The sequence below is a fragment of the Meleagris gallopavo genome, chromosome 2 (genome assembly GCF_905368555.1).
Source record: "Meleagris gallopavo chromosome 2, MGAL_WU_HG_1.1, whole genome shotgun sequence".
Classification (NCBI taxonomy): Eukaryota; Metazoa; Chordata; class Aves; order Galliformes; family Phasianidae; genus Meleagris; species Meleagris gallopavo.
This window is the reverse complement of record NC_139405.1, coordinates 58,286,428-58,300,461: the sequence shown is the minus strand read 5'-3', so window position 1 is coordinate 58,300,461 and position 14,034 is coordinate 58,286,428. Positions and strand designations below refer to the sequence as shown.

The window sequence follows — 14,034 nt, the reverse complement described above, 5'->3', positions numbered from 1 at the left end:
GTGTTTGTATTGCGTTTGTATTGCATGTGGAATCTACAAGATCGTGGAGATGGAGTAGGAGACTTTAGAACTTCATAATTACCATTTCTAAACAAAACAGATGGTAAAAATACAACTAGCCCAGTACTGTACTGCCTAGAACAAGGCTTATTTTTTTCCTTCCAACACACAAACAGTTTAAGGGCTATAGGAAGTTGTCCTAAAGCCAAAATAGAAAGATACCTAAAGCTTATGCTACTGTTGCTTCTTGGGGGCACCCAGATTCTTCTCAGATCACTTTGTTTGGAACCACTCAGTCCTGCCTGCATCTATTTTAGAAATGAGATCTATGACATTGCTGTCTGCTCTTTACAAGGAAGAAATAGGTAGGGAAAGGAAAACGTCACAACTAGCAAGAAATGCAGGGACAGAAAGGTTCATATTGCTACTATACAAGCAGTACTGCAGCATGGTGGGCTTTTGGAAAATGTGGATATATTCTGTGGACAGCACAGATTTGAATGTTTTCCTGTCATACTGATCCCCCTTGAATATCTGCTATTGCTCCTGAAGGATAGAGGCAGGAGCATTAATCACAGCTTGTTCATCTGGCAGTGCCAAGCCAGGGTCACTGAAAAGAAGGAAGTGAGACAGAGACCTCTGCAGTCTGAGTCACCCTTTTTGCCCAGCCCTCACCTTGCATGATAAAAGCTCTGCAACAATGAAGATCTTGGTCACAAACCTCCACCATGTGGCCCTACTTTTCCATAAAGGCTCTTCTTCTCATAGTAGTTGTTGCCTTGAATCCAACAGCTGCCACAGCACAGAGTGACACAGATGACAATGGAGAAGATATCTATCCCCCACTGTGGGACTTTGCACCTGAAAACCTTCTGGATTTCCCAGTTAAGGACAACAACACTGTCATCAATCCTTGGAACTATCGAGAACGACTGGGAGTGTATAAGAGCATGCTAAAGGCTTCAGCCAAATATTTTACGGCCTTTGGATCCCAAAATTCCGGCAACATTCTCTGGGGATTACCACTGCAGCATGGGTGGCAATTTCGTACAGGTATGAATTATGTCCTTCAGCTACTAGAACAGATAAGTGTTTACCAAACCAGCTTTGAGTCACTTTTTTACAAGGCTTCTGCCTCGCAAGACTACTAGACTCAGACTGTAAATTTTGACATACTATGCTAAGCTGCCAATTTGAAAGAAAAATTCTCACTGAAGGAAATATCTTACTTTTTTGAGAAATTACTATTTGACTTTCTAATAGGAAAAGATATTACTAGACATAGAACTGATTAGAATCCAGAAGGACTGTGGATTAGAAGCACTAACAGATCAAATGAGGAAGGCAACACTTCAGTTACCTGAAGATCTTTGAGAATGCATTCCCAGTCTTCCCAGTTTATTGCAGGTAGATGTGAGGGTGTGCACATTACAGTATTGTTCTTAATTTGTTAACTGATAGGTTTCTTTTGGCTGATAATGTTATGTAGAGTTTCATTCTCGTAATTACGTTTACCACTCCCACTAGTACTTTTTCTCCTTTTTGCCTTATCTGATTATTTTAGAAGTACCTTCAATATTTTTGAATACGTATTTTTCTACAAAAGTTGTTAATTCTTTTTTTTTCTCTCTTTCTTTTCCCCATTCTTTTTCTCTCTTTTTTCTCCTTCCCTTTTCTCTCTCTTAGTTTAAAGCAAGTGGTTTTCTGAGCAGTCATTCTTATTTGCTGGCTAGCCCATACTAGGGAAGCAGACACAGAAAAGTATGCCAAAGGTCCCTTGCAGCTAAGGCTGCAATATCGTATACAGGGCTTTGTTGGGGAATGTGTTCTCCTACATGCTGCCTCACATGCAGCATGACATGTATGAACTTGTACCTGGCAGTAAATCCTTCTTGCCTGATGTAAGCAAATGCATCTGTCTGACTTCTTTTGCTGTAGTTTTTGCTTTTGTTCATTGGTTGCAATTGTAGCTTTTTGAGGTCATAGGATTTTTTGAAGATGCATATTTGCCTGGAAGAAAATGTAGACACTGCAGCTGGTGGTGAAGGAAGGCTGCCAAAATATAATCACAACTAACAGAAAATTAAATACTAAGTCAAAATAAAGGAGGTAGAACAAATAGCAAAATACATGAAGGCCACTAGCTGGCAAACAGCACAAGAAGAATTTGGTTGGAGTTTAAGCAGGCTTTTTCCTCTTTTCCTTCTTTATATGTAAGAAAACAAAGAGAAGATAAAGAGGATGAATGGTGCAGGAGTGCTGATTCAGTGAATGGCTGAAACAAAGACGCCTTCATGCAGAAGTTACACTTGAGTGGAATGATCTTGGACAGTTTAAAGGAGGAAATGGTACTGGACAGCAGATTTTTGAAAGAACCACTGAAATATGTTGCCTTAACCATCCTGTCTGGGTGTGAAGGTTATATTGCTGAGAAAATATTTTTGTGAGTATAGTTCTGTACAAACTACAAAGAACAAGTGAAACTGCTAGTTTAATAAGAGTGGCACAAGTATTTGTAATGAGCAACTCATAGACATAAAAATAAATCATTAATTTGCCTACATTTACAGTAGAGCCAGTATTGGCAGGACAGAATATCTTGATGGGCAAGGCAGGATAGTTGATTAGAATGTGTCTGTGGAAAGAGAAATTGTTACTTTAGAGATGGAGCTAAACTGGAACAGTTCAACTACACAAACTGAGGGAACTGAATAGTCTCTACTCCCACATTTGCATATAGAATAACAAATCCAGAAGCAAGGATTTTAAGAAAGTTTCAGCTGGCATGACATGCCTGAAGAGTAGGAAAAGTAGTATCTATACATATAAAGAAGGAAAAAAGGGAATAATGGCACAAAAATATTCTTACTCTTACCTCAATAGTAGGTGAGACATTAGAATAAGTGTAAAGAAAAGAATAAGTAAAGACATGGAGCAAAGTAGAAAATTCTGTTGATCTGCATTCTTCTCCATTGCCAGTTCTTTCTTTTGGTGCTCTGCTATGCAAAGACATGGGTTTGAGCAGCTAGCATGCTCCAGCATGCATCCTCTGTCCAGTCAGCTGGAGAGGATGATTAGGATAATCTGTCTGCACATGGTTCATGAACTTGAGTAAAAAGCATTAAGAGTCTTAACAGAAAATTTGTTTGGGTTTTTAAAGAATGCAATGAAGTTCTGATCTGATCTGTGGAAGGAAGGGATGCCATTCAGAGGGACCTCAACAGACTTGAAAGGTTGGCCCAGGTGAACATAATGAGGTTCAACACAGCAAAGTGCAAGGTTTTGCACTTGGGCCGGAGGAATCCCAGGCATCCATACAGAGCAGAAGGAGCGGTGCTTGAGAGCAGCCTTGCAGAGAAGGACCTGGGGGTCTTGATGGATAAAAAATTTAACATGAGCCAGCAGTGTGCTCTTGCAGCACAGAAAGCAAATAGTATCCTGGGCTCCATCAGAAGAGGGGTGGCCAGCAGGGACAGGGAGGTGATTGTCCCTCTCTACTCTGCCCTCGTGAGGCCCCATCTGGAGTACTGTGTCCAAGTCTTGAGTCCCCAGTACAAGAAAGACAGGGAGCTGTTGGAGAGGGTCCAGAGGAGAGCCACAAAGATGATCATGGGACTGTCCCACCTCCCCTATGAAGACAGGCTGAGGGAGCTGGGCTTGCTCAGCTTGGAGAAAAGAAGGCTGAGGGGTGACCTCATTGCAGCCTTCCAGTACCTAAAGGGGAGCCTACAAACAGGAGGGGAATCAACTCTTTGTTGGGGTAGATAACAGCAGGACAAGGGGAAATGGTTTTAAGTTGAGGGAGGGAAGATTTAGGATGGATGTCAGGGGGAAGTTCTTTACAGAGAGAGTGGTAAGGTGCTGGAACAGGCTGCCCAGAGAGGTTGTGGATGCCCTGTCCCTGGAGGTGTTCAAGGCCTGGTTGGATGGGGCCCTGGGCAACTTGGTCTAGGGTTGGTGGCCCTGCATGTGGCAGGGGGGTTGGAGATTCATGATCCTTGAGGTTCCTTCCAACCCAGGCCATTCTGTGATTCTGTGATTCTGACAGAATTTACAACATCTGTATTCAACTGACTCATTAGAGAGTAGGTGCTTTTCAGGGCAGTAATTAAGAGCTTCTGAAACATCTTATGTCATTGAACCTGACTATGGTATTTTCATGTCACGTACTTAAAACAGATTTCCTGACTCCCTACATGGCTATTTACCATGTGATGTACATAACATAGTGCTTTACAGAGTTAGGCTACTCCTCCATGTCATGTGCTTAACGTGAAATATGTCTTACATGCTGTCACAAATAATTGTGAAATGTCTTGCACTTTTGTTACAGAACAGATGCTTGAAAACTCTGCTAATCAGATACAACAACATTTGCATGCTTAGCTTAACAAGAAGGCAATGTTTGTATGCATCATTAAACTGAAAGGAATTCTGTATCACACAGCCCAATTAGGTGATACAATTACTAGCACACTTAATTTGTACTATTCTGGTCATTAAACAGATATCCTACAAAAGCAGACTTGCATCTACAGAAAATGATGCATCAGCTATGCGCATGTTTATGGCTGTATGTGCATGTATATTTATGTATCTATAAAAATCTCATTGTGGTATCCCACTTTCAGGCAGTTCCCTAAACTCCTAGAATACATTTACAGTGAGCAATAAATTTAACTGTAAAACAAGGTCATATTACTATGTGCTGCATGAAGTATTGACTGAGAAATTCAACTACTGTAGCAACAGTAGTTTATGAAGCAGGACAACAGCAATTGATCTACTTCGCTTAGCAAAATTCTCAATGATTTACTGATGTATATAGATATATATTAATCTCAATTGGATTTCTTGTGTAAAAAAATTGAGAAATAATTGGTGCATTCTTTTGTTTTATTTAGGCAGATTAGCAGATCCTACCAATGGGACTTCCTGTGGCCACAGAAACCTGTGTATATCTGTAAGAAGTTGGTGGTCCTGTAAGTATACTCTATTACAATGTTCTGCAAAACATGATTTGTGTCCTAGAAGGCAATAGTTTGGAACCACCTTTGCATTAGGCAGTGCCAATAAAAAATAAAGTGACAAATTTTAGTGAAGGGCCAACCGTGACCTAATTCAGCCATGTGTGTTGTTGATATCACTCTTGGTAGGTGTGGTGGAGCACCTCATCCTCCTGTGGTAAATAAGGTCCACTGCAAGATTTTCTGCATGAATCATGGGAGAAATTACAGAATGTGAGACAGCAAGTAGTAGGCTTTTAAATAGGGAATATTTCGTCCTTTAGCTCAGAACTGTGCAAATATTAAAGGATGTGATCTAGTATGCTGCATGCAAGTCAAGAGTATCTATTGCTCTGCAGGGCAGCCCACCAAATAACACTTCCAGCATAAATAAAAAAAAACCAGTATTACAATGCTCTTTGTCTCAAATGGTAGTACACACATGTAGCTTCTTTCCCTCTGATAATTTTTACAGCCTGTGTCTATGTGGAAATGGACTTCTATGTGGAAAAGAACTTCTATGTGGAAATGGACTTCTTAAAGGACAATGTACAGATGGATTTTTCACAGAGTTGATCTTAAAAGACGATTTTTTTTCTGAGTCTGCACATAAAACAAAAATAATAGTTAAATTTTCTTATTTGATAAATCAAAAATATTTTAATAAATTTTCCTACATCAAGGAAAACTAAGTAATATAAACATGACTAGTCTAAATAGAAGGATCTTTTGTTTCCATTATCCAGAAAGCTGAATGAACACATTATCTAAAAGCAAACAAACAAAACAGCTAAAATTTTCCTTGTACCCAATTTGAGTCAAAGTCAGTATTTTTAAGCTCTTTTTTTTTTTTTTTTTTAATGAAACTGGAAATCTGTCTCTTCTGGAAAGATTAGCTTCCATTTTTTTCAAAAAATGGAACTGACAGATAGGAGGGGAGAAAAGAAAGAAGACAAGCTTGACTTACAGTCAGTACTTACATCTAAAGTCAATAAAACTATGAAAATTTCTTTTTTTTTTTTTTTTAATGCACTTCCACTCCATTGAAAAGGGAAAACCTTTCCCTCTTTTTCCTCCAGCACATTTTCACTCCATCACTTCTGTCCCTCACTCCCTCTGTTTCCCTGCTGTTCTGCCATGAGTGCACCTTTCCGCAAGACCTGCTGCTTGGCTGCAGTGAATTGCTCTCTCTCCCCATCACACCAGTGCTTTGTTGTGGAGGCTTCTGACAGGGAAATAGCAACTGAATTCATATCTCCTCATGTGACCAAAGCTGTGAGCACAGAGTAAATTAAAATGTAAATGTAGCACTAAACCAAATTTCACTGTGATACTCAATCCAAGTTCAATTTGTGTTTGTGAATATAAATAGCACTAGGTGCTCAGGAGAAGGTGTCCCATGCAGTGACAAGTAAGAGGGGTCACTGCATAGACCTGTGCTGAGTACATTCCTGGAACAGAAATCAGATTTATATTCAGTATTTGCATTCCTGCTCTTCACTTACTTTTGAACACTGTAAGTAATTATAGCATTTTTGTTGCCTCCAGGAAATGTATAATCTCAGCCTTGATTTACCCTATTGTACCAGGAATACACAAAAAGTATTTCAGACTGCAGATAAATGCCTTATTGTTCTGAGAATGTAAGCAGCTTGGTCTGGTCTCCAGGGCAACCCTTCCTGGCATGCACAGTCATACCAAGCTGGGAATAAGCTGAAACCAGAAACTCACGTTTAACACGTCCCACGGTATAAGAAACTCTGCTTAAAAGACTGCTGCTGAAGAAGTCCTGTCCTTTTGACCTAGAATAATATTCAGTGTATTCCTTTGTTGCACTGTTCTGTTGTCTGAGTTCCCCAAGCAGGTATAAATAAGTAATACGTGTAAGTATATTGAAAAGAATTTAAGTGTATTCTGGTGTGAAATCCAAATTTCAGCTTCTTTGGTGAAAATAATGAATGAAAATAAAGACTCAGCTTAGTAATGACTCCCAGTGAGACACTGTCTTCTCATCACTTGGGGCCTCTGTTTGGCTCTTGTCACTTGCTATACATCTCCTCTAGAATCCCTAGCAAGGCCCACATACATACAGGAGCTGGAATAATTATTAGGATAGGGACACATGATAGGTTATAATGCTTTGGTGATTTTGGTCCTCAACGCTGGAACCGTGTGCAAATATCTGGGCAATCTATGGCACTGAGATTAAGCATGAGCAAATGACCTCTTAACTCAATGGCTCAGAGCTACCTACCGAAAAAATCTGAGCTTTAGGCTGTTCTTTGCTGGAAGTCATTAAAATTTATTTCTACAAAGAAGGATATAATCAAGAGGAGAATCTAAAATTGTTCTTCAAACACGAAGAACATCAAAAGTCATACAAACACTTTCATAGAAGATGTGGTCCAACACAGGCAGGAGCCGAACTTGGCTTTCCTACATGCTTATGGCCAACATATAAACTAACACTGAAAGTTGTATGTGAATCAATACAAGTTACTAGTTATTACTACTAGAGGATTTCAGTACACACATCCCACTGATGGACATAATGGTATCAGTGGCATTTTGAAATGCCTGTATTTGCTGTTGTAGAGGCTTCATTTCTCCATGTGGGAATTGTTTGTTTCTCGGCAGTTAAAGCCTCCTCCTTTCCGATTCTTACTGCAGGTATGAATTACTACCTGGCTATCATACCCTTTTTGGGTGCAGTGGATGCTGGCCTCTTTGGAGAGCTGAAGTATGAGGTAGAAATGCTGCCACCAGAGGACCGAAGAGATGATTTCTGTTATAGTGTTGCTGACTGCCGTTCTCGCATTCCCAAGCTCATGGATGAGTGGAAGGCTTACTTTGAAGTAAACAATTTGACATTTTTAAAATATTTTGTAGGAGATTATACTAGAGTGTTTCTTTTTAAAGCACTTACTATTATTTGTTGTACCTTGGTGGCTTGATTTACTTTCAACAACAAAGGTAAGAATTGGAAAAAAGGAAAGCATGACATAAAATGAATGAGAGATGAGAAGGACAGGATTCTTACAGGTTATTGTTTCTTTTCCTTCCTTTCAAGCTTATTTTGTATTTTAGCATCTGTTCGTAGAGACTGTTAATGGTTACACTTGTTCTCCTAATGTTAGCAATTCCAAATTATGCAGGTGAGATAGATATTACTGTTGAGAAATGGTCTTGGGATGGTTTTATAGGGCATTTTCATTCCTTTGAACATCAAAAAAACCCTGAAATTCAGGAGGATATTTTTAATACATCTACATACTCTGTTTCCACCTCATTCAGTTGCTCTCCAGTCACAAAAATGACTGTATTTCTTACTTCACAGGTTCAATAATGATTTTTATAGATAACCTTCTTTATTCAACATTTTTGTTCACAGTCAGGTAATAGATAATGATCAGCAAATTAAAACCACAAGTAACTTGGCGATTGTAAGTAGAGGAATAGGTTTTAAGAACAAGACTGCATTTGTTTTCTTCAGATTCTTTATACTAAACAGTATATTTAGGAAGTTATTATAAGTGATCACATAATCACAACCATTAAGGCTCATTTTCTTATTTTTTGAAAATTTTTAGCATTTGCAACTGAAAGAGTTACTGTTTTTCAAGAAATTCAGTATTTTAGCATAGAAACTTCCACCACACTGATACAAGAGTCCAGGTTACTATGACAGAATACCTAAATTATGTGGGAAAAACATTCGCTCTGTTGAAGCTAAAGAATGGCAAATCCCATTAATTTCAGTCAGAATAGAAATTCATTCTAGAAATCTATATTAATAATTTCTCCCTCTGTCAGATAGTACAGTTATTTACAAAGTACAAGTAACACATTCTAACTACTCATAAGCAGTTTTCTTCAGCTTGAAAGATTATTCTATTGTGAAGTATGTATGTAAGTGTGAAAAATGGATTGATTTCAAAACATCCTCTCATTTCTCTGCCTTTTTCTCCCTATTGCTGCAGTATCTGCAGTCTGCAGAGCAAAAAACCATGAACTCGGCGAAGTCCTTCTCCTTTGTGCTGGATGATGCTCTCCACTACATGTGGAAGGCACATGTTGCCTCCATTGCTTACGCGCTGCCCAAATTCCAGGACAGGTACGGGAATGAGAGAGGTGACCAGGGGGACCTTCTCACCTGCATGCCTATTTGTTAGAATAGTGCCTGAATAATGCCTGTATGAGGGTCCAGACTTTCCCTCACTAGGAGCATGAGATATCTGGCAAGAGATGAAGCGTTGGCATAACAGGTTGTGATAGGCAGGCAGGCTATGGGCTTACACAACATGCTGATTCCTATCTGAAAGCCAGGGCCCCAGCCAGGAGCTGAATCTAACCTGTCCAGAGATGGTTTTGCCAGGAGAAATTATACATTAAGTGCTGCAGGAGGCTTTAAGTCACTACTAAATTGAGATTGCTCAGGATTTTACACTGATCAAAACTCATTTGGAATAAATGATAGATTACTGTGTTCTACTGTGGGTTTCAATTATCTGATCATTTTTTACTTCTATTTCTTACAGTTTAAAATATCTTGCTGTTCCAGAAGCAAATTTTGGCGAAGACTGGGCTAATGGTGTAGATTTCATTGCAGCCACACATTTCTCTACAGATTTGCAGACTACAAACAACTTCCAGGCTTTCCTGCCCCAGAGGATGCTTGTTGAAGGGGATGTCCTCCCATCCATCAGTGGCTTCAGTTCACAGCAAAACAGAGTTCTTGTATCACTGAGAGCTCTTAACAGAGCAAATCGATTGACAGGTATGAGCCCCACCTGAAGAAGCTGGTCCATATATATGTTATGTCTTCTGTTTCTGTACCTTTCTCCACATGAATGCAGTTATTTTCAATATACGATAGTAAAATCACTTCATAGAGATGAACAGTAAAACAGTATGGCTAAAAGTACAACCACAAATGAATAGTGCACCAGAAAGAAAGTACAGCAGTGAGATAACGCTGACAGTATGTGATGAGGATTTCACATGAGACAAACGTTATGTTTGTAGAAGCATATGATCTTACTGTTTTTTTCCTCCAGTTTACCCAGGGACTTTAAAAATGAGCACTAGCTTGCATTTCACAAGTTAAATCTGAAACCACCAAAGTGTAAATCAATTTACTGGACCAATTGAGGTCATTATAAGAAAAAAAAAAAAAAAAAAAAAAAAGATAAAAAACAATGGTTTGTATGTCCACAAGTATTCTGCTTGGTTGTTGTTTTTGTTTTTGTGGATTTGTTTTTGTTTTCCATATCAATCTTTGGTTTTATAGAAAACATTATGCAGAATCACACCGTTCTTCTCTCCCAGCAGAGCTCTATCCTTTAGACGGCTTTAACTAAAATAAGTTCTGCATCACCATCCAGTGGTGAGACATAGAATTACAGTATTCTGATAGGCTGATACTATTTATTTGTTCGTCCTTTATGAAAGGAAGCTATTTAAATGAAAACACAATGTAAAGTTACACCATAAAGCTAGTATCAAGAGCCATAGTTTGGTTTTTTTTTTGGTGTTGTTCTTGTTTTGTTTTGTTTTTGTGATCTCCTGTCTATATACTTCACTGAAAATTCTCTCAGTAGCTGTATTTATTGTTGGAAGAGGCTGTTTAATGAAGATACTATGTATTTCAAAAGATCATCTTCACACCACAGATTGTTTTCTTCACACATAATGGTGAACATTGCTTCATAATTTGAATAAGGATCGTAACAGCTTTGTCATATGACTGGTAACCTATGTCACCAGTTCAGGGTTTCTTTTAAGGGCTCTGTCCCCCTGCATGGTAGCCTATGCAATGCATCATGGAAACATAGATTTCTTTACCAATCTAGAATTCATCTCTCCACTGTGGGGACAGCAAGGGAAAGCAGGACTTGCAGGGTAGAAATCAGGGCAGCAGAGCAGATAAATGCAGGACTGAAGGGAGAAAGAAGAGGCATGGATGCTTAAAATGTTCTACATGGGTGTAACCATAAACAGTGTGATCTCTATCTGAAATCCCTGGCTTTGCACGCTGGAGATTTCCCTGACTCTGCTTTGAAGGGCTGCTTTGCTTTCAGTTGATGGTTACATGCAAGCTAGCTCAACCTGCTGATAGCTGTGCAGATCAGAAATGGAGCTTTAAACTATATTCAACTATATTTGGCTCTGGACTGACAGCCTCAGACTGGATCTGAAAAGCTAGACCTTGTTGTTATTGCACTCGTGACAAAATGAGATATACTGTTTTGTTGAGCCAGATTCTTCAAACTTTTAAACATATTCTGTGAGAAGTAAAGTCCTCTTCTCGTGCTGTAAACCACAGCAGCTGAGTGTGGATTTCAGTACTTCGTAGGATGGGTTCCTGATTGTCCAGAAAGAGATCTGATTTCTTGATTCAGTTTGCTTACTCTTCATTTCCTTAAAGCTGCCTCTAGCAGGGAGCTATATGAAGACAGTGCTATGTATATTGCCATGGTGGTTTCACAGTGGTGAGCAGTTCAGCACCACTGTGCTGCTCTCTCATCCTCCTTCCTCAAAAGGACAGGAAGTGAAAATATGACCAAAAAAGCTCATAAGTTGAGACAAGGACAGGGAGATGGCTCACCAATTACCATCATGGTCAAAACAAACTCAGCTTTTAAGGGATGATGATGTAATTTACTGCCTATTGATAATAGACTAGAGCAGTGAGGACTAAATGCAAACTGAAAATGCTTTCCTCTTCTACCTATTCCTCCCAAGCAGAGCAGGGGAATGGGGAATGAGGACTATGGTCAATCCACAACATTCTATCATAGTCTCTTTCTTCTCCTGGTCCATCGTGGACTCCTCTCCAGGGCTGCAGCTCCAGCCTGGGACTGCTCCTGTGGGGACTCTCTATGGGCTGTGCCTCCTTCAGGACTCATCCACTGCTTTCTCATGGGCTCCTCCAAGGCTGCGTGTGGAAATCTTCTCCACATGGTGCCCATGGGCTGCAGGTTGACCTTCGCCACCAAGCTCTTCCTGAGCTGCAGGGAACTCCTGCTCCAGCCTGGAGCACCTCCTGCCCTCCCTCTGCACCGACCTTGGTGCCTGCAGAGCTTTTTCTCACATTTCTCTCTCCCAGCTGCTGCTATGCAGCAGATTTTACCCATCCTTAAATCCGCTCCCAGAAGCACAACCAGCATCTGTCATGGCTCATCTCTGGCAGTGGTGGGCCCCTTTTGGGTAGCTGGAGACAGCTCTGACTTGACATGGAGTAGCCTTGGGTTCTGCTCTCAGAGGCCACCTTGCATAGCCCTACTACCAAAATTTTGCCATATAAACACAATACAACTGCCTCTAAATGTTCTCCACTAATGGACAGTGAGAAGCTTTACTCACTGAGTGCTCTTGCTCCCTACGGATATATGAAGGCAAAACAGCAGCAATATGTGGGTTGAGGCCTCTCCTACTGCCTCACTGGTCTGCCAGGAGCACCACAAGGTCTCCCAGGCTGCCAGACTGCTGCCTTCTCTTAACTCCTCATCTCCCTGTTAAAATATGATGGAAATTCAGTTCTTACATGTTGTCTTCTATAAACTAAATCATGTTTCACAAGAGAATAGTTAAACTCTTGGTTTTCTTGTAGATTCTTCTTTTGCCTCAGATTTTCTCTGTGGCTCCTGTATACATCATAGAGATGAGTAGAGGGGAGCAGGCAATGAGCATTGTACAAACTGGTGCTGAAGCAGAACTGGTCAGGAATGCTTCATGGAGAATGATTGCTAATTGCCTTGATGAAAGCATAGGGGTCATTCGCTTCTTTAGCTTGAGGCCTCAGAGGGATAGAAGAGTAAATTCTTTGCTAATTTAGAGTAAAAACAGAGATCTGCATGACTGTAGCCATCAGGCCATTGCTTCATAAGCTATGAAGCTATGTGCAATTCCAGAACAAGGCCCTGACATGCGTCTTCAATCATTTTGATTTGCAACACTGGTGACAAGGGAACAAGCCAAGGTGTCTATCAATACAAAGGAACCTGAGCTGAATGAATAGCCTGTGTCTTCCTACAAAGCTGTAGGCAATTACTACACCATTGGCATGCTCCACCCTTGTCTACATTTCACTATCCACAGGAGAGTGGTTAGGTGTTTGCAATCAGACGTGTGCTTCATCCCTTGTGTGCCTCGAGCTGTGTGTACTCCATGTTAATCTGACAGTGCCACATTGTGTTTCTTTCCAAGGAGGATTGTTGCTGAAGCTCTGGCAAAAGGCAATGTCTACTGAAGAGGCAAGGAAAATTGGCCGAAAACTGATTGAGGACTTGGCTTCCAGTCCTAGTTCTGACCCACTGGAATATACAGCGATTTGAAAGGAGCTGATTTCACAGCATCCTCTTTCCTGAGAAAAAGCAGTTCCAGCACTGATTGATTTAATATTTTAGCAGTTATGTATCTGGTAAACTGGTCTTGGTAGTTTCTTTACAGCAGGATTTCCTGAATAGCCATGTGGGCATCTCCTTTATATTGAATCAATACTTCTATCCTTAATTTTTCTTAAATTAGCTCATTTGTTCAATTCATTTCCTTATTAATAAAATGCCTTACAGAAAATCTGAGTTTATTACTTTTTTGACTTCATAAATGATACATCATTATTGGAGAGAAAATTGAAGGCAACTTACATTCAGTTTCAGACTGTTTCCTTCCCCCTGTGTACAGTGATCCCAGCAGATATGTACTCAGGGTCTTGATGGTCTAACCGATGATCTCCCAAAACATTTATTTGAGTTATGATCCAAAGCCAGTGCTTTGACAATTTCCTACTGAAGTTGCTGTTTTACAGAGCAGCTGCAATTAAAGATTTTAGGCTTTTAAGATTACATACTTCAGTACAGATGAATTCCTTCTCTAAAATGCTATGCAACAGGTAAGTGCTGCACCTGATGCTAAGGAGACACCCCCGAGAGATCCTGAGCCCAATGTGCTTATTCTGCACAGCTCTTAAGTGACTAACAGAATTTCTGTTATTTGGTTTGCTACACAGATTTCAATAAAGTATTGG

The 14,034-nt window shown here is 40.0% G+C and overlaps 1 protein-coding gene across 1 annotated transcript; it reads left to right on the top strand.

Annotated features, from left to right (window-relative positions):
- The first annotated feature begins 700 nt into the window (after window positions 1-700).
- Window positions 701-13,571, top strand: C2H6orf58 (chromosome 2 C6orf58 homolog). Its single transcript, XM_010707354.3, is given in 7 exon segments — window positions 701-1,053; window positions 4,905-4,982; window positions 7,677-7,861; window positions 8,987-9,120; window positions 9,545-9,783; window positions 13,215-13,319; window positions 13,322-13,571. Coding segments are annotated over 7 exon segments (1,146 nt in total). The 5' UTR covers window positions 701-728; the 3' UTR covers window positions 13,402-13,571.
- Window positions 13,572-14,034: the final 463 nt, after the last annotated feature.